The 27,835-nt window shown below is 51.8% G+C and overlaps 1 protein-coding gene across 1 annotated transcript; it reads left to right on the top strand.

The window, feature by feature from the left end:
- The first annotated feature begins 200 nt into the window (after positions 1-200).
- On the top strand, positions 201-27,114 carry Eml2 (EMAP like 2). Its single transcript, XM_020172926.2, is given in 23 exon segments — positions 201-412; positions 415-537; positions 3,055-3,273; positions 3,361-3,484; positions 3,684-3,788; positions 5,588-5,616; positions 6,100-6,229; positions 7,686-7,835; positions 8,497-8,566; positions 8,646-8,756; positions 10,563-10,658; positions 11,352-11,486; positions 12,544-12,643; positions 15,514-15,668; positions 15,803-15,928; positions 18,508-18,639; positions 22,214-22,281; positions 22,522-22,610; positions 22,871-22,968; positions 23,505-23,592; positions 24,006-24,101; positions 24,982-25,112; positions 26,706-27,114. Coding segments are annotated over 23 exon segments (2,547 nt in total). The 5' UTR covers positions 201-366; the 3' UTR covers positions 26,832-27,114.
- The last annotated feature ends 721 nt before the right edge of the window (positions 27,115-27,835 follow it).

Below are 27,835 nucleotides of genomic sequence, written 5' to 3'. Positions count from 1 at the left end.
GGGATGGGGCAGTGTCTTCTTCCACCCCATCCTCCTCCCAGAGGTAGGGGCTACGCTTCAGGCTAAAAAGCAGGGAAGGCCCTGCACCCCTCCGATATGTCTGCATTCCTATTGGTGGAAGAACCTGCGCGACAGGCTCTCATTGGCTCCAACAAGGTGAGGAAGGGGTCTAGAGAGAATACATTCCGTTTGTGGGCGTGACCAGACAGTACCGAGGGGGACCCGGACGCAGCCAATCCTGGCCTGAAGATTGTGTTGGAGGGACTGGCAGAGGGTGTCCCGACCCCTCTCTCTGCGCATCCTGGGGGATGACCCCGGTGCCAGGCTCGGCGCCGGCCGCCTGATGCTGGGTGGGCCGAGCTGGGGATGCTGGAACGAAGGGCGTTGCTATGGCAACGGGAGGCAGGGCCTGGGGGGGGGACCGGGCCCGGGCTGGGGCAGGGGGGGCCGGCGGTGGCTGTGGCGGGGCGATGGCGGAGCGCGGCCCGGCTTTCTGCGGTCTCTACGACACATCTTCGCTGCTGCAGTACTGCAACGGTGAGACCCCCCCTCCTCAGTTCTGACTCTGGCCCCGCCCAGGGCTGAACCTATCTCCTCCGACCCCAACCTTCTTCTTCCCCTCCCTGCTGAAGACCCTCCCCACTTCTCCCCCATCAGCGCGATCCTAACCTCAAAGCAAGGTCTCCATCCCCAAATCATGGACCCTGGACCACCACCCACTTAGATCTTCCCTACTCACTAGGTGGCTAGACAGATGGACAGAAGGGGACAGATTCCCAAGGAACCTGTGGGCGGAAGGAGGGAAGGCCTAGGGGTCTACTGGACCTGGAATTCTGCTCTCACCCTTCCTGCTCAAGCCTCTGGTACCCTCCCCTTGTCTCCGTAGCAGAGGGACAGACAGATTAGAGGGGTTTGAGGGTGGGATTTGGTGTTGAGTTGAGGGCAGGCTGTGGGACCTGGTAAAAAACCAGAGGGCTTTTCTTCCAGTGAGCCACCCCCAAATCCTCACCTCTCCCACCCATTAAGCCCCCTCCCTTCTCCCTAGACAAATAGATATGAAACCTGAAGGGCCATTGTGGGTGTCAGGCCTGGATAAGCTGGGGTAGATGGGAAGGGAGACTGGAGGAAAAGTGGGAAGTGGGGGCTGGCCTCTGAGCAAAAGAGCTGAGTTCAAAGGCAATGGTCAGAGGAGCAGAGGACTTGAATGGGGGGAGCATGGGGCAGTTCAAAGTCTCAGAATGAAGCTGACTTTTCAGGGTGGGGCAGAAGTGTCAAGGTGAAAGTACCTCCAATTCACTCAGAAGGAAGGACCCATCGCCTGTTTGGAGGTCACTCCCCTGGATACACACCCTTCAGCCAGGAACCACTGGATTTGGCAGATGACCCAAAATGGTCATTTTATCTTCCTCTGCCTCTAAGAGGCAGATGACAGTTCCTGAGCCTGGGCCAAGTACAGGTTCTGCCTCTGAAAGACTGTGTGTCCATGTACGAGGAAGCTTCTTGGCTGCGATCCTGTTCCTCCCTCTCTCAAGAAAAATGCATAGACTACCACAACTACTAGGGTTGGTGGAGAATTAGGTATCATGAAATAATAGTTAATTATATTCTGGATTTATTGAGCACATACTATGCGTTGAGAAACGCGCTAGGTATTTTGCATGGGCTTTGCCTAGGCACATAAACTTACAATAACAGGTATTTTTTTGCAGTATTATTAATGGTAGGTAGGAAGGGGCTCAGCATAAGGAGGTGATTAGGTCCCCTTCTCCCTCCCCCAGCTCTGTGACCCTTGGTGCATCTCCGCACACTCCCTCCAACCTTGCCCCTCCATAGTTTCCTCCTTTGCAACACGCGATGCCAATAGAGACTCTGAAGTTTCCCCCTTAGGGGATCCAAGTCTTGACATCTCTCTCCCCCGGACCTCCGGAGGCCCCCACCTTCCTCTGCAGTTCCAGGCACTGGACCTGCGAAGCCCTGGGTGGGGGGGGCAGGGCAGCGAGGCCCGGAAGGCGATTGGGCCGCGGAGGGAGGGGGCAGGGACAAGCGGCTGCACTGCGGTGCCCAGCGGACAGGCGGGGCGACCTAGGGACGCGGGATGGCAAGTGCGACCTCCAAGCCCCGTCTCTGTTTATGCGACCATCTTTACGTCCACCGGGCTGGGAGCCAGGGCCTCCTCGACTGTGAGGGACAGCGATGAGTCTGGGTATGAATGATGTGGGACGGAAGGAGGGGAGGGGGGCCACCTAAGTTCCCCCACTTCAGGGAAAATGGGCGGGGTAAGTGGGCAGTTAGGGAGACACGTAGGATGTACTAATGAGTTGAAGAAGAGGGAGGGAGCCAAATCTGAGGTGTGGGGTACAGGAGGACAAGCGAAGAGAAACTCCAGATGGGGAGGCGAGGTTGAGTGTCACCTGCATGTTACGTGGGTCTCCCGAATCCACTATGTACTGCCTGCAACCCCCAAGTCGGCCGCCAGGGGTCGCGAAAGCTCTGTCCTTGTGGCTGCCTGGAGGGGCAAATCCCTTGGTGAGGAGGGGAGGGGAGGAGAGGGGAGGGGAGGGGAGGAAGGAGGCACGACCTTTGGGCCTGGAGTCTTAGAAACATTGAGGGGAGGATTTAGTACCCGTAATCGAATATTGATATCAGTCAGCGAATGGGGGATCCATTCTAGAACGTTGGTGTCACTGAAAGTGGGCTGATGTCATCCTTATAATGTTGATGTCACTCATAGATTTTTAGCATCTTAGTCACAGAATCTTAAAAATGGAGTGAGGCTCCTGGATTGGTAGAATCTTCAAGAGAGGTAGGGACTTCCCCAAGGTCACAAGGCCAGGGAGCAAGTGGCAGAGAGAGGAGTTGGGGAAGGGCGGGCGAGCGGTGATTTCCTTCCCCCCGCGGAGCCCTCTTCCTTGGCCCATCTCCAAGCATCTCGGCCCCAGGTTGCAGGACAGGGAGCGTGGCTGGCCACTGCTTAGATCTGGAAGGCAGAAGGGACACCTCCGGCGTTAGAGGTCCTGGGTGGCCCCCCGCAGCCCGCACTCCCCCGCCTTCTAGATGACAATTTGTCGGGCACCAGCGGCATGGAGGTGGACGACCGCGTGTCGGCGCTGGAGCAGCGGCTGCAGTTGCAGGAAGACGAGCTGGCGGTCCTAAAGGCGGCGCTGGCGGACGCACTGCGTCGCCTGCGGGCATGCGAAGAACAGGGCGCGGCGCTGCGCGCGAGGGGCACCCCCAAGGGCCGGGCGCCCCCGCGTCTAGGGACCACCGCTTCGGGTATCCTGGTTAGGCTGGAGGAGTGAGATGGGGGAGGTCCCGGGGCTGGGACCTCGCACTCACCATCTCTGTCCCCATCCGCTCCAGTGTGTCAGCTCTTAAAAGGCCTTCCCACCAGGACGCCCCTAAATGGCTCGGGACCCCCGCGGCGTGTGGGCGGCTATGCCACGTCCCCATCTTCCCCTAAGAAAGAGGCGACCTCCGGGCGCAGGTAAGGCACGGAAAGAAACCGGAGTCTCAGCCTCCTCCGAGACCTTGAAGAAGATCCCGGAGGCTGTTCGTATGGAGGGCGGGGTGATGGTGGGGAGTGGGCGGGTGGGGGGACACTCAGGTGCCCGAGCTCCAGCAGCCGAGGGTGTAAGGGAGGACTGGCAGGCTTTGCTCCCAGCACTCTGCTCTCTCTTTCGCAGTGGCCGACGCTATTTGTCACCAGAGCGCCTTGCCTCCGTGCGTCGCGAGGATCCCCGCAGCCGCACCACATCCTCCAGCAGCAATTGTAGCGCCAAAAAGGAAGGGTAGGTGTTGGGGCAGGGCTTACAACCCCAGACAGGCAGGGGAAGAGATGGGGAATTTAGAGTCATGCCCCTGGCCACATGATCATAACCTACATTGGGGTGCGCTGGTTCAGAATACGAGGGGTGGCCTGGTCAAATATAGGAGTCCTGGAGGGCGGAGCCAATGTTGGGGGCGTGGCCTTATAGAGGAACTGGAACCCACAAAGCATGGATGGTCAAGGTCTAACTGGGTGAACCAGACAGGAAGTCAGGGAGAAGGCAGACTCGTGGGTGTGACTATTAAAGGTAAAACAGAGTCCCCATTGAGTGTCAGGGTGGAGTCAGGGCCCAAGCCTCAGAGTTTCTGCAGGGAATGGAAGAATCAGAGATAGGGGTGTGGTTCGGCTTTGAGGGTGTGGCCAAAGGGTAGGGCCTGGGCAGAATCAGAGCCCGGGCTGAGATTAGGTAGGGGACTTGTCAGATTTCAGGAGCCCTGCACAGAGTGGAATCAGGAGACTCTTGCCCAGGTGAAAATGGGCGTGGCTGGGCTAGATGGGCGTGGTTCAACATCGAGAGGCGGAGCCAATTTGGAGGCCTTGAAAGGACTCAACACTGGCACTGGGCACGTGAAAGAAGTGGTCAGAGGAGAGCGGAAGTGGGGTGGGGAGGGAGACTGAGCAAGGGACCAAGTCAATTTGGGGGCACATCAGGAGAAGGAAGTGGGTGTGATCAGATTTCTGGGCATGGTCAACTCTCTGGAGGCGGGGTCATCGGGAGATTTGGGCGGAGTCAAAGTCTAAGGGTGGAGTCACGGTGCAGGTGGGCGTGGTCAGGTCTTGGGACACTAGGCTAGGGCAGGACCAGGGTCCAAATCCGCACGTTTCCATCTATTGAAATGATAGCATGTGTCAGGCACTACTCCAGGCTTACTGCACTCACCGATTTCATCCTTGCAGCCACCCCGGGAGGTGGTGATTATCCAGATTTTTTAAAATGAGGAAACCGGGGCAGATTGGACAACTTGTGTCCACACTGCTTACAAAGAGGCAAAATTGGGTCTGAACTCCGGCAAGCGCGCTCCTGAGTCTGTGTTCTCAATCATTTTTAACCCCCCTCACTCCCCCTCACCCAAAAAGAGCCTGGTATCAGGACTCCAGAGCCCGGGATGTGGGACCCAGTGGCACCGCGGAGGGCGGGGCAGGGCGCGGCGGCGCGGGCGCCTCCCAGGGCCGGAAGCGGCGGAGCTGGTCCCGGCTCCTCCCCCGGCCCCGAAGCTCCGCCAACCGCCGCCATGAGTAGCTTTGGAGCTGGGTGAGACCCTCTCGCAGACCCCCTCCCACCTCCCCACTCTCCCGGGGCCTGAATCCCAGGCCACCCCGATTCCCAGGGACCCAGGTCCGAGAGCCTCACCCCTTTCCGCCGGCAGAGGGAATTTGGAGACACGCCCCTTCCCTTGAACTTGGGCTGCTTCTCTTGCTGCTTTAAGTTTGGGGGGGGTTGGGAGTGGGGAGCGCTGGGAGCACCGTGCAGATTAGGAGGGAGGGGTGACGCCCCTCTTCCAGGATCGCGGCCCTGCTACTTCGTGCTGTGTGATCTTTGGCGATCACTGCTTCTCTGGGCCTGTGTCTTAGGCTCTGCTAGTCTTACCGAGCAAAGCACACGGCCTGCAGAGACGCAGCGCTCTGCTCCTTATTCGCCTCCAAAAGTTTCCCGACAGAGACCTCGGCGCAGCGGTGGGGTGGGGGAGCACTTCTGTCCCCGTGCTGACTTGTTGGCTAAGGCACTTTTTTCTTTCTTTTTTCTGCATCTTCTCCTGGCAGCAAAACCAAAGAAGTTATCTTCAGCATGGGTGAGTGGGGAGGGTGGGAGGGACTTCCATGGAGGCTTGCTGGGGTGACCTGCCAGATCTGGAAGTCAGGAGTCCTAGCTACTGGGCCTTTACTCTTTGGCCTCAGTTTCTCCACCTGTTCAAAAAAAAAAAAAGTGAAGCTATTCAGGAGGATCACGGTTCAAAGCCAGCCTGAGCAAATAGTTCATGAGACCCAATCTCAAAAAAAAAAAAATTACAAAAAAATGATTGGCGGATTGGCTGAAGATGTAGGCTCTAAGTTCAAACCCCAGTACCGAAAAAAAAAAGTGAAACTGGATGTGGTGTTGCACTTCTGTAATCCCAGCACTCAGGAAGCTGAGGCAGTTGAATTGCAAGTTTGAGGTCAGCTGGGGCTACACATGAAGACCCTGTCTCAAAAAATATAAACAAATGAAGTTCAAGAGGGATGGGAATGGGACTGGGGGCTGGTGTGGCACCTGACCTCTGGGGGTGTCTTGGCAGAGGAGGGCTCTGTGAAAATGTTCCTGAGAGGTCGTCCTGTGCCTATGTTGATCCCGGATGAACTGGCACCCACCTACAGCCTGGATACGCGCTCTGAGCTACCTTCTTGTCGGTTCAAACTGGACTGGGTGTATCCTTTGGCTTTGATCCTTGCATCCCCCATCCTCTGTGCTCTGGCCCCAGAGGTCCTGGTTGAAGGACTTCAGCAGGAGGAAGGGACTCAGGACTGGACTGAAACTGGGGCTTCCCAGGCCTCTGTGGCCAAGGGCAAGGAACACCGTGGCTCAGGGGAGTGCAGACATAGAGTGCAGGATAGGCAGCATGAGCTTTTACCATTCACTGCTGTCATGAGTTTTTGCAAAGTGTTTTTCAGGTGTCTGAGTCACTTCTACCTTTGGGCCATATCCATGGAACTCAGCTCCTAAAATGGGGGAGGGAGATGAGAACCCAGAAACCACAGAGCAAATGAACAAGATTGTTTCTGTTAGGATAAGTGCTGGGACTACCACAACCTGAGGTTGTGGTACTCTGGGGCAGTACCTGGGTTTCTGAACACTGAGAAACCAGAAGGAACTAAAAGGAGACCATTCTGGTGCAGCCTGGTGATGTACACCTGTAATCCCAGCTACTTGGGAGGCAGAGGTAGGAGGATTGAGATCTGAAGCCAGTCTAGAGCAGATCTGAGGCAAAGACCCTGATACTGGGCTCTTTCCAAAATGCCCATCAGCTTGGAGTCCACGCTCCAGGAATTCAGGCCCTGTCTTCCTTGCTCTAGGTTTTGCTAGTCTCTCTGGGATTGTCCAACAGGCTGGGGAAATGGCTCAGCCTTCTGTAAGCCCAGAGCCTTCTGTAGGCAGCTGGAAATATCCAGGGCAATCGGGGCGATTATCCTGCCGGTTAGGGCTTGTTCGGCAGCCATGAGAGTTGGTTGAGACTGCAGAAGCTGGTGCAGACCTCAGCTCCCCCATCTTTGCGGTAACTGCCAGGCACAGTGGTTTCCATGGAACAGGATACATGTACTTTTTTTTTTTCTTGGCAGTACTGGGGATTGCTAGGCAAAGCACTCTACCACTTGAGCCATGCTCCCAGCCCTCTTCTGTCTTTATGAGAGACAGAAGTGGGAGTGGTGGTGCATGCCTGTAATCCCAGCTACTCAGGAGGCAGAGAGAGGAGGATCAAGGTCCAAGGCCTACCTGGGAAAAAGTTCCAGACCCTATCTGAAAAAAGTAAAAGTAAAAAACACTGGAATCGTGGCTCAACTGGTAGAACACTTGCCTAGCAAGTGCAAGGCCCTGAGTTCAAACCCCTGAACCTCAAATAAAGATCCTTCCTATCACCATATTTAGGGTCCATGCAGATCACGTAGGATAATCGAATCCTGAGACTTTAATTACATCACACAAGGTCACAAGTACAGGTTGGGGTAGGTGGTTTAAGACGTGGACTTACTTTTTGAGGGCACCAGAGTTCACCTCACTACGGGGATGAGAGCAGAGACAAATAACCTCATTTCATGGCCATGTTGAGTCGTGGACAGCCAGGCACAGTGTAAAACAGGCTCCTTAACTGGCCCCGGGTGTCCCCAGCTATGGCTACCGTGGCCGTGATTGCCGGGCCAACCTTTATCTGCTACCCACTGGAGAGGTAGTGTACTTTGTGGCCTCTGTGGCTGTGCTGTACAGTGTGGAGGAGCAGAGGCAGCGACACTACCTGGGACACAACGATGACATCAAATGGTGAGGCCTAGCAGGGACAGGGGGTGGGACAGCCATGACACTGGGGCAGAAGTTGAGCCACTGTGACTGGTGGGCATCTTTTTACAAGGCTGCCCCATCTGCAAGACCACCATATGCTTCTCGGCAGGAGTCAGTAGAAAAATATGAATAGATTATCAGTATTTCAGATATTGCTAATTTCACTCAATGCCTACAGTTTCTGCTTCTTTTGAAAAGCCTGAACTGGAGCCAGGCATGGTGGTGCATGCCTTTAATCCCAGCACTTGGGAAGCTGAGGCAGGAGGATCCAGAGTTCCAGGCCAGCCTGAACTATATAGCAAAACCCTGTCTCAAAAAAAAAAAAAAAAAGAAAAGAAAAGAAAAGGGAAAAAGAAAAACATTAACAGGCCTCAGGACAATCACACCATGGGTTGGAGGCGGCCCCTTTAGATCTGTGGGTCACCATGGTCACTATTTTGTGCAGGCCAGAGCCCTGAGGACATTGGGGTTAGAGATGCCGGCCTGCTGGGTCTCCCCTCTTGCTTTCAAAAGACTAAACCAACCAGTCCGTGATGGAAATAACCAGGCATTGAGACAATAACCTACAGCAGGAGGGGTCCTGGGTCCCTGGGAGCCCTTCCCCTCCCGCTGAGCCCTGTCCATCTGTCCCCTGTCTCCTCAGCCTGGCTGTCCACCCGGATATGGTCACCATCGCCACGGGGCAAGTGGCCGGCACCACAAAGGAGGGAAAGGTGATGCAGGAGAGGGGGCCAGCAGAAAAGTGGGCAGGACAGGAGCTGAGCACTAGGTAACGTCCTCTCTTTCCTGCAGCCCCTGCCGCCCCATGTGCGCATCTGGGACTCAGTTTCCCTCTCCACCTTACACGTGCTGGGCCTGGGGGTGTTTGACCGAGCCGTGTGCTGTGTGGGCTTCTCTAAGTCGGTAAGTCCCTGGCACAGCCTGACCCATCGCCTCTTTTTGGGAGTAGCCAGAGGCACCTTTCTACGGAATCCTGGGGCTGGAGGCCACGCCCCTCGTGACGTCACCGAGGTGACCACGCCCCTGGCCCGGTCCAAGCCCTGGGGCTCCCCTGAATCCCTGTAATCGCTCAGGCCTGCTTGGTTTTCCATTATGAGGGACACTGGGTAGCCCGATTTGTCCCCAAAAAGCTCAGCGTTCCCTTGAGGATCAGTTGACACCTGTTGCAGTGTTTCTCACACTCCTGCCCTCTCTGGAAACATCTGGCGCCATGGTCTGTCTAGACCCGGATAAACACAGAAATCACGAGTAAGCCTTTAGGTATTTATGGAGTAATTTAACATTGGCACAACACTCCAGCGTGTGATGGATGGCATTTAAAAAAAATCATATTTTACATTTTTATCGTACTGCAGTGGATTGGAGAGCAAACACAACCTGTCCTCCCACACATAGTTTAAAAAACCCTGGAGTAGAGCCACACAGGTTTTCTGATGCTTACCTAAGGAGTTAACAGAGTTTCCAAGAAAATGCTGTATTGTTGTCATAGTGTGTGTGGCTGGGGAAGACAACCCTGCTCAATCAAAGTAAATCTGTATCTAATGAAAGTTATTTAAAAAAAATCATCAGACCTTTAGAAATGGTTGGATTTCATGTATATAAAAAAAAGTTGAGCTGGGCACCAGTGGCTCACACCTATAATCCTAGCTACTCAGGAGGCAGAGATCAGGAGGATCGCAGTTTGAAGCCAGCCCAAGCATATAGTTCTGTAAGAGCCTACCTCAAAAAAAACCTTTCATATAAATGGGCTGGTGGAGTGGCTGAAGGTGAAGGCCCTGAGTTCAATCCCAAGTACCACAAAAAAAAAAAAAAAAGATCGAGTGTGGTGATGCACAACTGTAATCTCAGCACTGGGGGCTAAGGCAAGAGGATGGTGAACTTTGGGCCAATCTGAGTTACATAGTGAGAACCTGTCTCAGCTGGGCTCCAGAGGTTCACGCCGTAATCTAATCCTAGCTGAGGAGACAGAGATCAAGAGGATCGCAGTTCAAAGCCAGCCTGGGCAAATTGTTCTTGAGACCCTATCTTGAAACAACCCATCACAAAAAAAGTGGGGGGGGGGGCTGTGGAGTGGCTCAAGTGGTAGAACACCTGCTTAGCAAGAGTGAGGCCCTGAGTTCTAACCCCAGTATCCCCCCCCCCCCGCAAAAGTCATTCTGTGTGAAAATTCAGAGTAGAGGTTGTCAGCAAGGATTCCTGCAGCAGAATGTGAAGTAAAAGAATTTCTTAGACATGAATCATTTCACAAGGCAAATTATCAAAACCTGAGAAGGGAATGGGCTGGGGCATTTTGTGAGTGCTTGCCTGGCATGCACCAGGCCCTGGGTTCCATCCCCAGCACCACACACACAAAAAGGCTGGGCACAGCCTCATACCTGTAATGCTAGCTACTTGGGAAGCTAAGATCAGGGGGACTGTGGTTCAAGGCCAGCCTGGACAAACAGTTAGGAGACCCCCATCTCCAAAATAACCAGAGCAAAATGTACTGGTGGTAGAGCACCTGCTTTGCAAGTGCAAAGCCTTGAGTTCAAAATCTTCCCAAAAAGATTTTACGGTCCCTAAATTGGGTGTGTGGAAGGCTGGATTTTAATATGCTTCATGTGACAGAACATTGGAGGTCTTAAAACAGGCCTGCATGTCGAATGCTGCAGTGAGAGTGGGTGAGAGAAAATGGATCCTGACTCACCTTCCCTCTGTCTTCTTCTGCAGAATGGGGGCAACCTGCTGTGTGCAGTGGACGAATCCAACGATCACATACTGTCTGTGTGGGACTGGGCCAAAGAGACCAAGGTGGTGGACTGCAAGGTGGGGTGAACCACTCTTATCCTCTGCCCCTGACAGATGTGGGACATGTTGAATACTGTGGTTGTCTCTAAGTCCTGTTTTGCCATTTGCTGGCTGTGTGACGTTGTATAAGTGACTTACCCTCTCTGAGTCTCAGTTGCTTCACTGTAAAATGGGGTTAGTGGTAACATTCTCCTTACAGGGTCTTAGAGAGAAAGTTAGAGGACAGTGTGGGTGGACCAGGCCCAAAAGAAGGGTCAGTATGAGCCCAGCATGCTGGTATACAACTATAATCCCAGCACTTGGGAAGTAGAGGCAGAAGGATCAAGAGTTCAAGCCTAGCCTGGCACCGGTGGCTCATGCCTGCAATCCTTTCTACTTGGGAGGTTGAGATCGGGAGAATTGTGGTTCAAGGCCAACCCTGACATGTGCAGTGGGGCCAGGGAACTAATGGGCCTTACCTCCCAGGACACTGGAGAATAATATGTTAGTGAACATAAAGTGCTTAGCACGGTGTGTAGTGCACAGTAGGGACTCAGAGTGTCTGCTGTTAGGCTGGTGATGCCAGCCAAGATGCTCTACTCTGCTCCTACCTTAGTTTACCATATAGGAAAGGTACAACCTGCTCAACCGTATAGGGCATCTTATGTGGGGTGGGTATGGTAACCTTGGTGGCTTTGAGGCCCTCATTCAGAATCTCCCCTCCCTCCGAAGTGCTCCAATGAGGCTGTGTTGGTGGCCACCTTCCACCCCACAGACCCCACGCTGCTTATCACCTGCGGGAAATCCCACATCTACTTCTGGAGCCTGGAGGGGGCCAGCCTGAGCAAGCGGCAGGGCCTCTTCGAGGTGAGTGCCTGGGGCTTGGGGATGCACTGGTCCTGAGAGATGCAGGCAGGGACACCAGGCCCAGATATGGAGACCACCCAGAGGGCCTCAGACACTGGGTGTACAGGATGCTGAGCTGTTGCCTGCTGGGCCTCAGTTTCCTTGTCCATACTGTGGGGACTCTGAAGTGTGAGAATTCAGTGGGATAAAGAAGGCATCATCAAGGTCTGTGCATTGTGGTACATGCCTATAATCTCAGCTACTTGGGAGGTGGAAATAGGAGGCTAGAGGTTCAAAAGCCAGTCTGGGCAAAAAGGCTACTGAGACCCTATCTCAAAAAACAAGTTGGGTATAGAATAACACAGTTGTAAGCACAGCTACTCAGGAGGTGGAGGTAGGAGGATCATGGTTGAGGCCTGCCCCTATCTGAAAAAGAAACTAAAGCAAAAAGGATGGGGGCATGGCTCAAGTGGAACAGCTCCTGCTTAGCAAGCATCAGACCGTGCGTTCAAACCCAGGTACCACCAAAAAAAAAAAAAAACCAAAACCACAGCAGCTCCCAGCAGATACTAAATGCAGAATGAATGCAGCCTGCAGTCACTGACAAGGGTGACCACAGAGGCCACAGGCTAACTGGCTGAGAGAGACAGAAACTGAACATGAAGTGGAGGCCCCAGAGGGGAGATAAGGGGGCCTCTGAGAGGGCTCTCTGCCTTTGCTTGCTCAGAAGGGAGCACCGAGAGCACCAGGCATAGATGGAGGTGCAGAAGAGAGGACAAAAGTGGGAGATGGAGGGAAAGGGACTTAGGGAGACAGAAAGATGCCCAGAAAGGGAGCGAGAGGGCAGAGCGAGGCACAGCAAGCAGGAGAGAAGTTGACAACCAGAGAGAAGTAGGAAGAAAGTCCCAGGTGGTCAGAAACTCCAATGGGAGGCAGGTGGAGATGGGACACTTCACACAGGGCCTCAGACCCCAAAGAGCAAAGGGGTCCCCTGAACCTTGACCCTGGATGCAGGTGACCCCTGGGAGGCCACCCTGCTCAGTGACACTAGATGCCTTTCCCTCTTTCTCCACCTTAGAAACATGAGAAACCAAAGTATGTGCTGTGTGTGACCTTTTTGGAGGGTGGCGACGTGGTCACCGGAGACTCCGGGGGAAACCTCTATGTCTGGGGCAAAGGTTAGTATCACCCCACCTGTTTGTCCCCAACCCAGTCTTCCCAAACACCTTAGCTGTGCCCCCTTTCCTTAACCATGATGTGTGGAGTGAGTGGTACAATAGGTGACTCCTTACCTGTCCAGTTCCTACGCCCTCATCCAGAATCAGCTCAAATATCCCCTTCCCTAGAGTTCTTACTGACTCCCCAGCCCTGTCCTCACAATCCATGTGAGGGGTCAAGTGAAGTATAAATGAATGGGCTAACTCATGGAACGTGGATGCATATGTGGATCGGTAGATGGGTGTATGGATGGGTGAGTGGATGGATGGTGGATAGGTAGATTGATGAGTGGATGGAAAGATGGATGAGTGGATTGATGGATGGATGGATGGATTGGTGGGTGGGTGGGTGGATGGATGGATGGATGGATGGGTGGGTGGATGGATGGGTGGGTGGGTGGGTGGATGGTTGATGAGTAGATGGATGGGTGGATGGATAGATGAATGGGTGGATGGATAGATGGATGGATGAATGAATGGGTGGGTGGGTGGGTGGATGGATGCTTTATCTCATCCTGTGGATTAATGGACGAGTGAATAATGACATGAATGAATGAAGGGGTCATCCCACTCAATGAATGGAAGACTGGGTAAATGAATATGCCCTTTTCCTTAATGCATGTGATTAGGTGAATGAAAAATTATATAAATGAGTGGTTGTCACTATAATGACTATGATAATGAGTGAATAGATCTTGTTCCAGGCAATGCATCTATAAAGTGGTACAGAATGAATGAATGAGTGAATGAATGGTTGTTTTAGCCAATGGATCACTGCGTTGTTAAGAATAGATTGTTCCAGCTGGGTGCCAGTGGTTCACGCCTGTAATCCTGGCTACTTAGGAGGCAGAGATCAGAAGGATCATGGTTTGAAGCCAGCCTGGGCAAACAGTTCCTGAGACCCTATCTCGAAAAACAAACATCACAAAATGGGCTGGAGGAGTGGCTCACGGTGTAGGCCCTGAGTTCAAGCCCCAGTAACGCAAAAATTAAAACCAAAACTAAAACTAAAAACAATAGATTGTTCTAAGAAGTGGTCGATGATTGAATGAATTGATTGTTTTAGCCAACAGATGAAAAATGGTTGTTCCAACCAATAGATGACCTTATCAATAAATTAGTGGAGAGCTGGCGGTGTAGCTCAGTGGTAGAGCATGTGCTAAGAGTGTGCCAGACCTGGGTTCTGAAAAAAAATAAATTAAAACTCTAGGACTGGAGGACTGGCTTAAGTGGTAGAGCGCTTACTCAGCAAGCCTGGGGCCCTGAGTTGAAACCCCAGTACTGCCAAAAAATAAGAGAACAGGAAAAAAGAGCCCAGCCTACTTGGAGGAAGTAGAACAGCATCTGAGGGTGGTAGAATGAGGAAACTGGAGAGAGTTTTATCCTTCCTCTCCCCTCAGCCTCTCCCTGGCCTCACGGCTTCCAGTCTTGCCCCCTCCAGCTCAGAAGCAAATGTAAATGTGACCCTGTCCCTCTCCTTCCATTACTCCCAGGTTCCTGGGGACAAGGGATACAAGGGATAAGGAAGAGGGCAGGCCCTGCCTTCTCCATCTTGATGCTTTTGCCATTGTTTGTACACTTAGACCAGATTTCTTTCTTTTTTTTGGTGGGGGGGAAGTGGAAGTACTGGGGATTGAACCGAGGGCCTTGTGTTTGCTAGGCAAGTGCTCTACCACTTGAGCTATGCTCTAGCCCTTGTATTTGTATTTTGTTGTTGAGACAGGGTCTCACTATGTACCCTAGGCTGTTTTCAAACTCATAATCCTCCTACCTCAGCCTCCAGGGTGCTGGGATTACAGGAGTGTACCACCACTCTCTGCTACATCAGATTTCTTTTAGTTCTCTAAACAGTTTCTGCTCTTATTCTCTACCTTCATAAGGGAAAGTTGTTTCCTCCACCTGAAATGTGGACTTCTACTCAACTTCAGATCTTTGCTCAGCCATCCCCTCCTCCAGGAAGCCCTCCCTGACCTACCAGGCTAGGTGCCTTCTCTGTAGAATCTCACAGTCTCCTCGGTGTCCCTTTCCCAGTCCCAACCACTGTGGCTGTCACTGACTGAGTGTGCCATTGAACTGTAAGCCCTATAAGAGTGTGACCTGAGGTTGTCTCGGTCACCACTGTGTCCCTAATATGAGACTGGGGCACAGTGTAAATGCTAGTTAAATGGTTGTTGATTAAATTTGTTAATGGATGAATGACTGGATGGGTGGATTGACAGATGGTGGACAGGTGGGTAAATAGGTAGATGGATAGGAAAATTGGTAGAAACAGGTAGATGTTTGGATGGAGTTGGATGAAAGAGAAAGTAAGTGAATGGATGAGAGATGGATGGATGGAGGGATGGATGGAAGGAAGGGTGAATGGATGGATTGATGGTTCAGTAGATAAGTGGATGAGGGTGGATGGATGGATGGATGGAGGGAGGGATGGGGCAGATGGGTGGATGGATGGATGGGTGGATGGGTGGATGGATGGATGGGTGGATGGATGGATGGACGGGTGGGCAGGTGGATGGATGGGTGGATGCTGGGCAGATGGATGGATGGATGGATGGATGGGCGGATGGATGGGTGGGTGGATGGATGAACAGACAGTGGCCAGGTGAGTGGATGAAGGCCTGGGTATGTGTGGGTGGGGTGGGGTGAATGAATCAAAGGGTGGTTGGGCAGATGTTAGTCCAATGGTTTAGTGACTGGTTGATCGGGCTCTTGAGTCCCTGGGTGGAGAGTAGGTGGGTTGTGGGTGGAAGGGCAGATGCAAAGATTGAAAGGTGAGTGAATGGATGGACATTGGCCTCTCCATGCTAACCCCCGCCCGTGGCCACCTGCAGGTGGAAACCGCATCACCCAGGCGGTGCTGGGTGCCCATGACGGTGGCGTGTTTGCCCTCTGCGCCCTGCGGGGTGGGACGCTGGTGTCTGGAGGAGGCCGTGACCGACGGGTGGTCCTCTGGGGTTTTGACTACAGCAAGCTGCAGGAGGTGGAGGTAAGGAGGTGAGGGGCTCCAAGGAGGATGGAGAGGGCCTCACCCCATCAGAGCTCCTAAACCTAGACCTCCCACCCCCAGTCCGCATGTCATTCCCACCCTTGATCTGTGTGTCCTACATTCATCTGCCCTAGGTCCCTGAGGACTTTGGCCCCGTGCGCACTGTGGCAGAGGGCCGGGGAGACACGCTGTATGTGGGGACCACCCGCAACTCCATCCTGCAGGGGTCAGTGCACACGGGTTTCTCACTGCTCATTCAGGTGAGCGCTGTCTTGCCACCCTCACCCTCTGCTGCTATTTCTCCGCTTTTCTGCCCTGTACTACTCAATCATCCAGTCTTTTTTCTTTATCCTGGTACTGAGATTGAACCCAGGGACTCCCACTCTAGCCCTTGAGCCACACCCCTAGCCCTTTTGTTTGTATTTTGTTTTAAGACTTGTTCTCACTAAGGAGGAACTCTTGATCCTCCTGCCTCTGCCTCCTGACAAGCTGGAATTACAGGTGTGCACCTCTACAGCCACCCCTCCACTCTTCCCATTCTCCTCACATCCTTGCCCCTCCCTTCCCCTGTTCTCTAACAAATGCCACTTCTATTTCCTTTACCTGCTCCCACCTTAGTTCCTCACCCTGCCCTTGTTCAGGACCCCCCAGAACTCCCCATGATCCAGCAGTCAGTGGGTCGCCAGGATGACCCCACAACCAGACTACCTCCTCCCCTTCTTCTCTTCTTGTTGTGGGGGTGGCATCCTTCCATCTTGTTGGTAAGTGCCCAGGCAGACTGTCCTACTGTCATACAGGTCACACACCTCCAAGGCCAAGGATGTGGGAAGGCCTCCTGGGATGGATCTAATTTCTTTTTTTGTATGTGGAACTGGGATTTGAACTCAGGGTTTTGCACTTGCAAAGCAGGTGTTCTACTGCTTGAGCCACACCTCCAGCCCATTTTGCTTTGGTTATTTTAAAGATGGGGTCTCACAAGGTGTTTGCCTTGACTAGCCTCAAACCACAATCCTCCTGATCTCAGCCTCCCAAGTAGCTTGGATTACAGACAGGTGTGAGCCACCAGCACGTGGCACAAATCAAGTATTATTATTTTTTTTTGGTGGAACTGGGATTTGAACTCAGGGCCTGGTGCTTGCTAGGCAGGCCTCTACCACTTGAACCACCCCCTTCAGCCCTTTGCTTTTAGTTCGTTTTTCAGATAGGGTCTTACACTTTTGCCTTGGCCTACCTTGGACTGTGATCCTCCTAACTTCACCTTCTCAGCTGATTTCTTCTTGTAGTTCAAACACCCACTCGTCCGTCTCTAGCTTGCCACAGTCCCACCACCATCCAATTAAAACCCACTTAGCGAGATGCCATGAAGCATGACGGTTAGAAGCACATATTCTCGAGTATGACTGCCTGGATTGGAATCAGAGCCCTGTCACTCATTAGCTGTGTGATATTTGGCAAGTGAGTCACCTCCCTGTGTCTGAGAAATGGAAGAGTAACAGAAACAATGGCATAAGGCTTGAGAAGGATTCCATGAATCACGTCATACCGTCATTGAGACTGGTGCCCAACAGAATAGGTGCTCACAGAGTCTTGTCCAAAATTACTCCTCTTCCAGTGGTTCCCTGCCTTCACCTGCTCCCTGCCTTTTCCCTCTGATGTGCAGCTGAAATCCATCCTGCTGCATCTGTTCTCCTCTGACCCTGGTTTCCATAAGAAAATGAAGGCATTCAAGGGCTAGTGAGATTTTTCTAGGTGCCCTGAAGACAGAAGGAAACTTAAAGCCCTCTTATATTACTAAAACATGTTAACAGCCTAAATATATTATGGTAACTATATGAATATTAATCATAAGGATAGCAGCTATTGTCATTCTATGATTATTGGTAATTATAGATTAATAACATACTGATAATTTTCTGTGATTAATAATAATAATAGGGACCAAGCATGAAGGTGCATGCCTGTAATCCCAACTACTCAGAAGGAAATGGCAGTAGGATTGCATGGGCAAAGTTAGTGAGACTCTATCTGAAAAATCAAAAGCCAAGCAAAGGGCCAGGGTCTTAGTGCAAGTGTAGAGCGCTTGACTAGCAGGTGCAACGCCCTGGGTTCAATCCCAAGGCAATTATGATATAATGATATAATAATGGCTGGAGTTCAGTGACAGAGTGCTTGCCTACTAAGATCCTGAGTTTGATCCCCAGCACCGCAAAATAAATAAATAAATAAATAATAGCTAGCCACTTCCATTTTTAGAATGCCTTCTTTGAGCTAGCCCTTGTGTGTGGCACTTTCTAACCATGATTTGAGGGACACTGGCAGGCTGCAAGGCACATGCGTTGTTTGGTCCGATTTTAAAGAAAGCAACAGAGGCTTCAAGGAGAAGCCTGGGTGACTGGTTAGCCACAGTCAGTAAGAGAGTTGAGGGCCAATCTTCCAGGCTAAGTGCTCTCCATGAGATGCTGGGCTCATCTGACTCCAGGGCTGACCCCAGGAGGACTTCCCAGATCCCAGGAGCTGTGCACCTGGGAGATGTGTGGCCAAAGTGGATGTGGTCTGTCTGGTTCATGAGCTCAAGTTCTGAGCCACAACACTCCCCTGCTTCTCACCGTGCTGAGGAAAGTAGAGGCCCAAGAGGCAAAATCAGATTTGCCTTGAGTCACATACCGGAGCAGGAGTCAGCTCATCACGGGAGAGAGAATATTTGAGCAAAGGTCTTGCCTGAGTCACCTTGGGCAGGGTGGATGACTAGGGCTACTTCACTGCTACTTTCTGGTATGAGGGGTGGATGGGAAAGGGCCAGGATCACAGGCTTCATTCTGCTATCTTCCCTTTCCAACAGGGCCATGTGGAAGAGCTGTGGGGCCTGGCTGCACACCCCAGCCGGGCACAGTTTGTGACCTGTGGGCAGGATAAACTGGTGCATCTGTGGAGTTCAGAGTCCCACCAGCCCTTGTGGAGCAGGGTCATTGAGGTAAGAGGACAGAGGAGTGAACACATTTGTTCTCCCAGTATTCCTTTTCTTCATGCTTCAGGGCTCAGTACATCAGCTGGGAACCACACAAGGTATTTTAAGCAGAAGGGTATCCAATACAGGGATTTACAAATGCCACTGGACAGGCTGGAGAAGCAGGTTGAGTTTTGGGGAGATTTTTGTTTGTTTGTTTGTTTGTTTTGTGGGACTGGGGTTTGAACTCAGAGTTTTACACTTGCAAAGCAGGAATTCTACCACTTGAAGCATACCTTCAGTCCATTTTGCTCTGATTATTTTGGAGACAGGGGTCTTGTGAACTATTTGCTCAACTGGCCGTGAGCCACAATCCTCTGAACGTCAGCTTCCCAAGTAGCCAGGATTACAGGTGTGAGCCAATGGCACCCACCCTCTTTAGTGGCTTTTCAAGGGTTAGTTGCACATGTGGCTAGAAGCTACTATACTGAAAGAGCCAGGAAAGAGTATCTCCTTTGGCGTGAAGGTTCCAGTGGACTGTCTTGTTTTAGAGCTCTGAAAGATGGCTAGACTGGCACTGGCCAGACACAGACACTCTGTGCCCTTGCCTTTGAATTGTGCACAAGGCCGATGATTGCACCTGGGGTGTTAGTATAGCAGACCCCATTGCTTTCACAACTCAACTGGTAGGAGAAGCAGACCTCTGCCTTCTGCATTCCAGAGTCTACCAAAATGCAAGGATGGTTAGACCCAAATCACAGCATACCTCTAGCTGCTAAGGATTTTCTGAAGTGTAGTTTTTTTAGTTCCTCTGCTTATGTAGAGTGGGAAGGTGGTTGGTCCCTATATCCCCCACAGAGTTCTTTGAGGCTTTTCTTCTGGAATTCTTCCATGGTGACCTCTGACCTTGGAACACTTTATATACCCTTTGAACTTCTGTGGATTGAGGATAATGTATTCCTAGTAATTATGAAGGGGGTGTAATTTTTTGGGGGGTTTTTTTGGGTTTTTTTTTTGGCAGTACTGGGGATTGAACTCAGGGCCTCACACTTGCTAGGCAAGTACTTTGCCCCTTAAGCCACACCCCTAATCCTTTTGCTTTTAGTTTGTTTTTGAGATAGGGTGTCTAGCTAACTTTTTCCTGACTGGGCCTTGTCCTACAATCCTCCTATCTCCTACGTCTTCCTCCCTAGGGCTGGGGACATGGCTGAAGTGACAGAGCACTTTCCTAACAAATTCAAGGCTCTGAATTCAAACCCCACTACTACCAAAGGAAAAAAAAAAATTATCCCAGCCACTCAAGTAGCACGACTACCCACCAAAATCTGCAGTTTGTTTTGTTTTTTCATGCTGGGGATGGAACCCAGAGCCTGGTGCATGCTAGGCAGGTGCTCTACCACTGAGCTACATCTCCAGCCCCAAATCTGCAGTTTTAAACAAGCTCCCTCAGACTATTCAATTCAGGTGGTCTGTGGACCATGGCTGGAGAAAGTAGTTTAGCACTTTACCTGCATAATCCTCGCCCCCACACTGGGGATAGAACCAGGGCCTCTCGAAAGCTAAACACCTGCTGTACCACTGAGCTACATACCTGGCCCTCACCATTGTCTTCACTCCTCCCCCAAAGTCTTCAAGGTAGTAGGGATGATGGATTTCCCTCTTGCGAAGGCAGAATAACAGTCGGGAGTGTGGCTCAAGTGGTAGAGTGCTGCCTAGTAAGTGCAAGGTCCTGAGAAGGGAGGAAGGGAGGGAGGGAGGAAAGGAGGAAGGGAGGGAGGGAGGGAAGAAGAAAGAAGGAAGGGGGAGGGAGGGAGGAAGAAAGGAAGGAACAGGAAGGAGGGAGGGAGGGAGGAGGAAGGAGGGAGGGAGGGAGAAAGGAAGAAGGGAGGGAGGGAGGAAGAAAGGAAGGAAGGGGGAGGGAGGGAGGGAGAAGGGGGAGGAAGGGAGGAGGAAGGAGGGAGGCAGGGAGAAAGGAAGGAAGGAGGGAGGGAGGGAGGAAAGGAGGAAGAGAGGAAGGAAGGGAGGAGGGAGGGAGGAAGGAAGGAAGGAAGAGAGGAGGGAAGGAAGGAGGGAGGAAAGGAGGGAGGAAGGAAGGAAGGAAGGAAGGAAGGAGAAATAACACAACAGGACAGTATAGTTACATGCATAGCTGACCTTGGCCAGGACTTACCATGGGCCACTTACCTGCACACTTACCATTGTGAAGACTTCACAGCTTGTGCATGACAGTCCTGTTGTTCATGATCTCCATTTGCGAGATGAAACGATCAAAACTTGAACAGGTCAAGTTATTTGATGTCACGTAGCTGGGAAGTGTCAGTTATGCTTTGAACCTAGGTCTGACTTCATAGTGCTTTACTGCCTGTAAAGGAATCAAATGTCCCTCAAATAAAATTAAAAATTATAATATCCAGTGCTGATGAAGACATGGAGGAACAGACAGTCAGACCCAACCGATAATAACTGGAAATTTTTTTTTTTTTTTTGAGACAGGATCTTGCTGTGTAATCCAGGCTGGTCTTGAACTCATGATTTTCCTGCCTTTTATCTCTTGCATGCTGGTATTACAGGCATGTACCACCACTCCCAGCACTTGAAGATATACATATATATTTTTTCACATGTTGGTGCTCTGTCACTTGAGCTACAACCCCAGCCTTTTTTAAAAATTTTGGGTTTTTTAGCATGTTTATTTGATCTAGCAAAAGCTAGATTTTATTGAAGCAGAAATGATTATAAAGCAATAGTATACCCGTAAAGGCAACTGAGGGTGGGCAGCTAAACCAAGCAGTCAAGTTCCTAATTTATTTTTGGCAGCAGTGGGATTTGAACTCAGGGCCTCATGGTTGGTAGGCAGTTGTTCTACCCCTTGAGCCATGCTCCCAGTCCTAAATTTTGTTTTTGAGATAGGGTCTCAAAAACTACCTTTGCTCACAGTGCTGGTGGCTGTATAATCCTAGCTACTAGGCAGAGATCAGGAGGATCACAGTTCAAAGCCAGCCTGGGCAAATAGTTCATGAGACCCTATCAAGAAGACCCTTCACAAAAAAGGGCTGGAGACATGGCTCAAGTGGTAGAGCGCCTGCCTAGAAATTTTGAGACCCTGAGTTCAAACCAAAGTATTGCAAAATAAGTAAGTGTCAACTACTTTTGCCCGGGCTGGCCTCAAACCGCAATCCTCCTATCTCCACTTCCTGTGTAGCTGGGATTACAGGTGTGTACCACCAAACCCAGCACTTGTATATATTTTCATGGAAGACATATGGACAATTATAAAATCAAAAGTGTTAAAAAATACACAAATACATCCTTTGTCCCGATTGGCCCACTTCTAGGAACTGCCCTAAGGAAGTTATTTTTGATGAATAAAGAGCTGTGGGAATTTAGAACCATACTTAGAAACGGCAGTGAAGGGAGTATTTTCCATGAGGCCCATATGCTCAAGGAAGGGGTCGTGGGTACCAGTAGCTCAGGTCTGTAATCCCGGTTCCAGTTTAGGACAGCGTCTCATGCTGTGCTGACAGCTGGCTCTGGAGCAGGGGAATGACCGGATGGGTGCAGGACCCCAGCTCTCAGCCCTCCATCTTTTCTCCCTTCTTAGGACCCTGCCCACTCGGCCGGCTTCCACCCCAGTGGCTCTGTGCTCGCGGTGGGCACAGTGACGGGCAGGTAAAGCTAATGGGGGCGTTTGGGGTTTCTCTGAACCTTGGGCGAACCTTACCTTCTCCCCCAAAGCCAAGAGGTTAATTAGGTTATCGGGCCTTAATGGCTCAACTTTCCTTTGGGGGTCACCTCTCCCACATCTCTGTGGGCTCTCTCACCCCTCCCTCCTTCAGACCACCTCTAGGTTGCTGCCCCTCCTTGCCCGGTCAGCTCACTCTCTCTCTCCTCCACTTCACCTTCTTAAAGATGGCTGCTGCTGGACACAGAGACCCACGACCTGGTGGCTATCCACACCGATGGCAATGAGCAGATCTCAGTGGTCAGCTTCTCTCCAGGTAGGCGCAGGGCTTGGGACCCTGGAGAAGCAGGGCCTGGGGACCAAGACTCAAGAGCAACAGACAGGGGGCGGAGGGCATAGAGCTGGTGCAGCACGGCCTGGGAGGGATTGTAGTTGGGTTGGAGCCTGGGGGGGGTTGCTGAAGAGGGGGTGAAGTCTGGGAGAGGAAGGGGCGGAGTCTGGGAGAGGAGGGGTGGAGCCTGGGAGAGGAGGGGGTGGAGCCTGGGTGCCTCCTCATAGCCCCTCCCCCTCCCCCAGACGGGGCATACCTGGCCGTGGGCTCCCACGACAACTTGGTGTACGTGTACACGGTGGACCAGGGCGGCCGCAAGGTCAGCCGCCTGGGCAAGTGCTCGGTGAGTGGGCCGTGGTCCCCAGCCCGCGCTGCCACCCAGAGGGTGCAGAATTAACCAATTTTCTACCTCAAGGGAGCACAGCTTCAGCACTCAACTGACTGCCCCACCACGTCAAGGCGTCTCAGTCCGCCCCCTTATTCCTTTCCTGTGTTTAAGCCCCGCCCCTCCATGTAGCCCCGCCCCTCACGTTCTAAACCTGCCCCTTTGTAGCCCCGCCTCCACACCCAAAACTCATGTCTGTGTAGCCCCGCCTCCTGCATTTAAGGCCCGCCCCCTGTGTCTGGCTCCGCCCACGTGTTCTAAATTGCCATCCTGTTCTAAGTGCATTGTGTCTGCCCCGCCCATCACAGTCTGGCCCCACCCACAGTAGTCTGGCCCCGCCCCCACACTCCAAAGGTCTGTGTATCCTTTCTCTAGCCCCCTGTGTTCTCACCCTCCTCTGTATTTTGCCTTCTACCCTTCCTGATCTAATACTGTCCCCTTCTCCTTGGTTCTGCCCTCGCCTGCTCTAACTCTGCCCCTTCCGTCCTCCCCAGGGCCATTCCAGTTTTATCACCCACCTGGATTGGGCCCAGGACAGCAGCTGCTTTGTCACCAACTCCGGAGACTACGAGATTCTGTACTGTGAGTCCTCTGAGACCCATCCTCAGCCTCATTTGCATGCAATTTACAGAGACTTCCCAGAGTTCTCTGTGAGGGAGGCAGGAACCTTTCTCCCCCAGCTCAGTGTTCACGAGGTGTTCTGATTTGGAACTAAGGAGCTCTGGAGCTCTGGCTTGTGACTCCCTCCTGATGAGATCATTTTTAGCCAATTCTTCCCCTTTCTGGCAGGATGGAAGGGGGGCAAGTTTCTATGGCGATGCCCCTGCTTAGGCTTTGGGGTGTCTGGACCCAGAATCAAGCCCTCAGGCGCTCCAGGGAGGTGGAATTAGCACTGGCTTCCTCTACCTTGGACCTTGGGTGCCTGTGCATGGGAAATGGATGAATGTGGCTGGAGTTCTGAAAACCCTGAACACTTCCCCGATTTTCTTCCCCAGGGGACCCTGCCACCTGTAAGCAAATCACTAATGCAGATGCCATGAGGAATGTGGAGTGGGCCACTGCTACTTGTGTCCTGGGGTTTGGTGTGTTTGGTAAGTTCTAGAATGAGGGAGGTCCCACTGAAGACTGGAGTTTGAAGCAACATTCAAGGGTGATGGTTTGCACAGTTTCTTATTGCTTATTTCCAGGGTGGGGAACTCACCCCCTTTACTGTGTGGGGCAGTGAGATGATCACAAGAAGGTCCCCTCGAGCTGTCATGAAGTGAGACCAAATGGGTGATGGCACATGGCCTGGAGGGACTCCACACTTCCAGTGCTCCATCCAGGCCTGGATGCAGTCACTCCACACTACCTTTGTGCTGAGACAGTGCTGGGACAAGGCAGTGACCATGACAGCTCCAGCCTTCCTTTCCCAGAGCTCAAAGTCCCCTTGTGGGACACAGACTTGGTCCTAAACTGTGATAGCCCAGAGTGGGTAGGGCTGGGACAGGGAAAGTGGGTAGGTGTACCATCTGGCCTGGTCTGGGAGGAAGTAGGGAGGGCTTCCTGGAGGAAGAGACAGCTGACATGGAGGATAAAGAGGAACTTCCCAGGGTGGTGATGGAGAGCAGTCTCTAGGCAAGGAAAGGGAACAGCATATGCAGAAGCCCAGAGGTGTCATTGAACTTGGCATTTGGAGAAATGCAAGAAGGCAGAATGGCTGTCACTGGGAAGAGCAGTCCCAGTGAAGGATGAGGCTGTAGCAGTAGCTGGCCAGCAGAGCCTGTAGGATGACAGGCCTTCTGAGACCATTGGGAAGCGATGGGAGGGTTGTGAACAATCGGATCGGCCTCTTTAAAAGGTCATTCTGAGTCCTTTGGTTGATAGAGACAGGGTAGGTGGGAAGGCAAGGATGCAGGGAGCCAGGGCCTGCTCTCCTTGGGTCCCCAGCCCCAGCTGATATCTTGCCACTCCTCCCTACCTTGCCTGCAGGGATCTGGTCAGAGGGGGCAGATGGTACCGACATTAACGCCGTGGCCCGTTCCCACAACGGGAAGCTGCTGGTTTCCGCTGATGACTTTGGCAAAGTTCACCTATTTAGTTACCCTTGCTGTCAGCCTCGAGTAAGTGCCTCTTTGGGGACCTGGGAGACAGGGGGTAGCACTGGGAGCAAGATTCAAACAGCTCTGGTCCAGCCCCACTCCTTGGCATTGGTTTACACACACAGACAGACAGACAGACACAGCGAATTTGATCCCAAGGACCATTCTTCACTTTTCTCTTCCTCCCCCCTTTCCTCCCTCTCTCCCTCTTCTTTCCTCCCTCACTTCCTCCTTTCCCTCCCTCTCTCCCTCCCCCTCCTTTGTCTCTCTCTCTCTTTCTTGTGCCGAGGCTCAAACCCAGGACATTGTGCTTCCTAGCTACATCCCCGGCCTTGATTTTTTTGCGGCACACTCATACTATGTAGCCCAAGCTGGCTCTGAGCTCTCAATCCTCCTGCCCTCAGCCTCCAAGTCCTGAGATTATAGGCATGCAACACCACACCTGGCCCTCAATGAACTTCAGGCTGAAGATGTGGCTTTTTAAGGTTCAGAACATCTGCAGTTCTGAGATGGGTGCATGATAACAAATATTGGATGTGCACCTACTATGTGCTGGGGAAAGGAATACGTCAGTGAATTAGACAAACAAGGTCACTGCCCTCATGAAGCTCACATTCTAAGGGATGTGCTGGTTTCAAGGCTTTGAGATTTCCAGCACCCAAGAATGTCTGCAGTTCTAGGACAAGGGCCAGAGGCCAAATTTGCAGGGGCAAACAGCAGATGGTGAGGGTGATTGCCGACTGCCTGAGGTTGGGGGAGCCTCTCCTTACACCCCACATTTAATGGGAAGCAGGTCTATGGAGCCAAGTCTTTTTTTTTTTTTTTTTTAAGAGAGGTCAGAAATCAGGATTTGATTTGATTTGATTTTTTTATTTTGAGACAGCGTCTCATTATGTAGCCCAGGCTGGCCTTGAACTCTTGTTCCTCCTGAGTGCTAGGATTACAGGCCTGAACTACCATGGCTAGCTGAGAAATCAGAATTTTAATATGAAGTCCCTCAGTTTTTAAATTTTATTTTCTTTTATTTACAGTACTGGGGATTGGACCCAGGGCCTTGCACTGACTAGTACTGTACTACTTGAACCATACACCTAACCCTTTTTACCCTGGGCTGGCCTAGACCATATCCTACTTACACCTCCCTCCTAGCTGGGATGACAAACACCACCCTGCCTGGCTGGTTGGTTGAGATGAGGTCTTGCTAACTTTTTGCTTGGGCCTTTAACTGCGGTCCTCCTGATCTCTGCCTCTCAAGTATCTAGGATTACAGGCTTGAGCCACTGCACCTAGCTGTTTTTGTGGGGGTTTTTTGTTTTGTTTTGTTTTTTGAGACAGGGTCTTGATATGTTGCTCAGGATGGCCTGAAATTTACTTATACAGCCCAAGCAGTCCTTGAATTTGAGATCTTCCTGCCTCAGCCTCCTGAGTGCTGGGATTACAGGTGTGCCTCACCACTCCCAGATTTTAAACTTGGAGGAAATAGTTCAGTTTCACAATTGGTTTTTAAAGGAAGGATTTAAACCAAACAAAGGGGGGGGGGGGTCAGGACGAAAAGACCTCAGAGTGACATTGCCTCCTTTGATCTTGTTTTCACCTACTTCTAACCTTATACAGGCTCTCAGCCACAAATATGGTGGACACAGCAGCCATGTGACGAATGTGGCCTTCTTGTGGGATGACAGCATGGCCCTGACCACGGGCGGCAAGGACACCAGCATCCTACAATGGAGGGTGGTCTGAAGCAGGGGGTCCTGGGGACATGGGGCCAGGGTAGAGTCAGGTGGCAGGGCTGGAATTCTATTTTCGGGAGATGTCTATTGCTAAGTAGAGTAATATATACCCAGAGTACGTCTATAGCAGAGGGGATTATGGGGGTGGGAGGGCGAATGGATAAACAGAAGTCTCTATTTATCGGGGTGGGAAAAGGAGTCACAATACTTGGGGGGAGCCATTGGTTTTTGGTTTGAAGTGTTTTTTAAGTTTATTCTTTTATATCATCCAAAAATAAAGACACATGCACTGAGCTGTTGAATCAGGGTCCGTATGTGTGCATTTGGTGTGTGCAAAGATTGTAGTGACTGTGTGTGTGTGCGTGTGTGTGTGCGCGCGTGCGCGTGTGTGTGCGCGCGTGCGCGTGTGTGTGCTGTGCGTGTGCGCGTGTGTGTGCGCGTGCGCGTGTGTGGGTGTGCGTGCGTGTGGGTGTGCGCGCGTGTGTGTGCGTGCGTGTGCGTGTGGCAGTGTTTGTGATGAGGCACTGTTATACTTAGGTCTGTATTGGATGCAAGTGACAGAAATTATCTTGCTCCACCTTGGGCCAAAAGAGAACATGGTTGGCCCACATAACCAAACAAGCAGGGGCAAGTGTCCCTGCCCCTTGATTTCAAAGACCTCAAGTCAGTTTTTTCCTCTCTGCCCTCATTATTTGCTCAAAAAACATGGCACCCAGTTGCCTCAAAGTGCATTGGGCTCCAAGCGCAACAATTCCAAGGAAGGGCTGTAATTGGTCCATCTGTATATCAATCAACTTGGCATAAACCACGGTCTACTATGATTGGCTAGACTTTGGTGATGAACCAGCCCTGGGCCAATAACAGCCGAGGAGGTGGGATTATGTAAAAGACTGTATAAGACCCACGGCATTGCAACAGGACAAATTGTTTTCAGAGACGTGCACTGATGACAGTAGGTGCCTGGAAGATAGGGTATTAGGGTTAGGAGTTCGTGAAACAGAAACCTGGCTGAAT

The sequence above is a fragment of the Castor canadensis genome, chromosome 16 (assembly GCF_047511655.1).
Source record: "Castor canadensis chromosome 16, mCasCan1.hap1v2, whole genome shotgun sequence".
NCBI lineage: Eukaryota > Metazoa > Chordata > Mammalia > Rodentia > Castoridae > Castor > Castor canadensis.
This window is presented reverse-complemented; position numbering and strand designations above follow the sequence as displayed.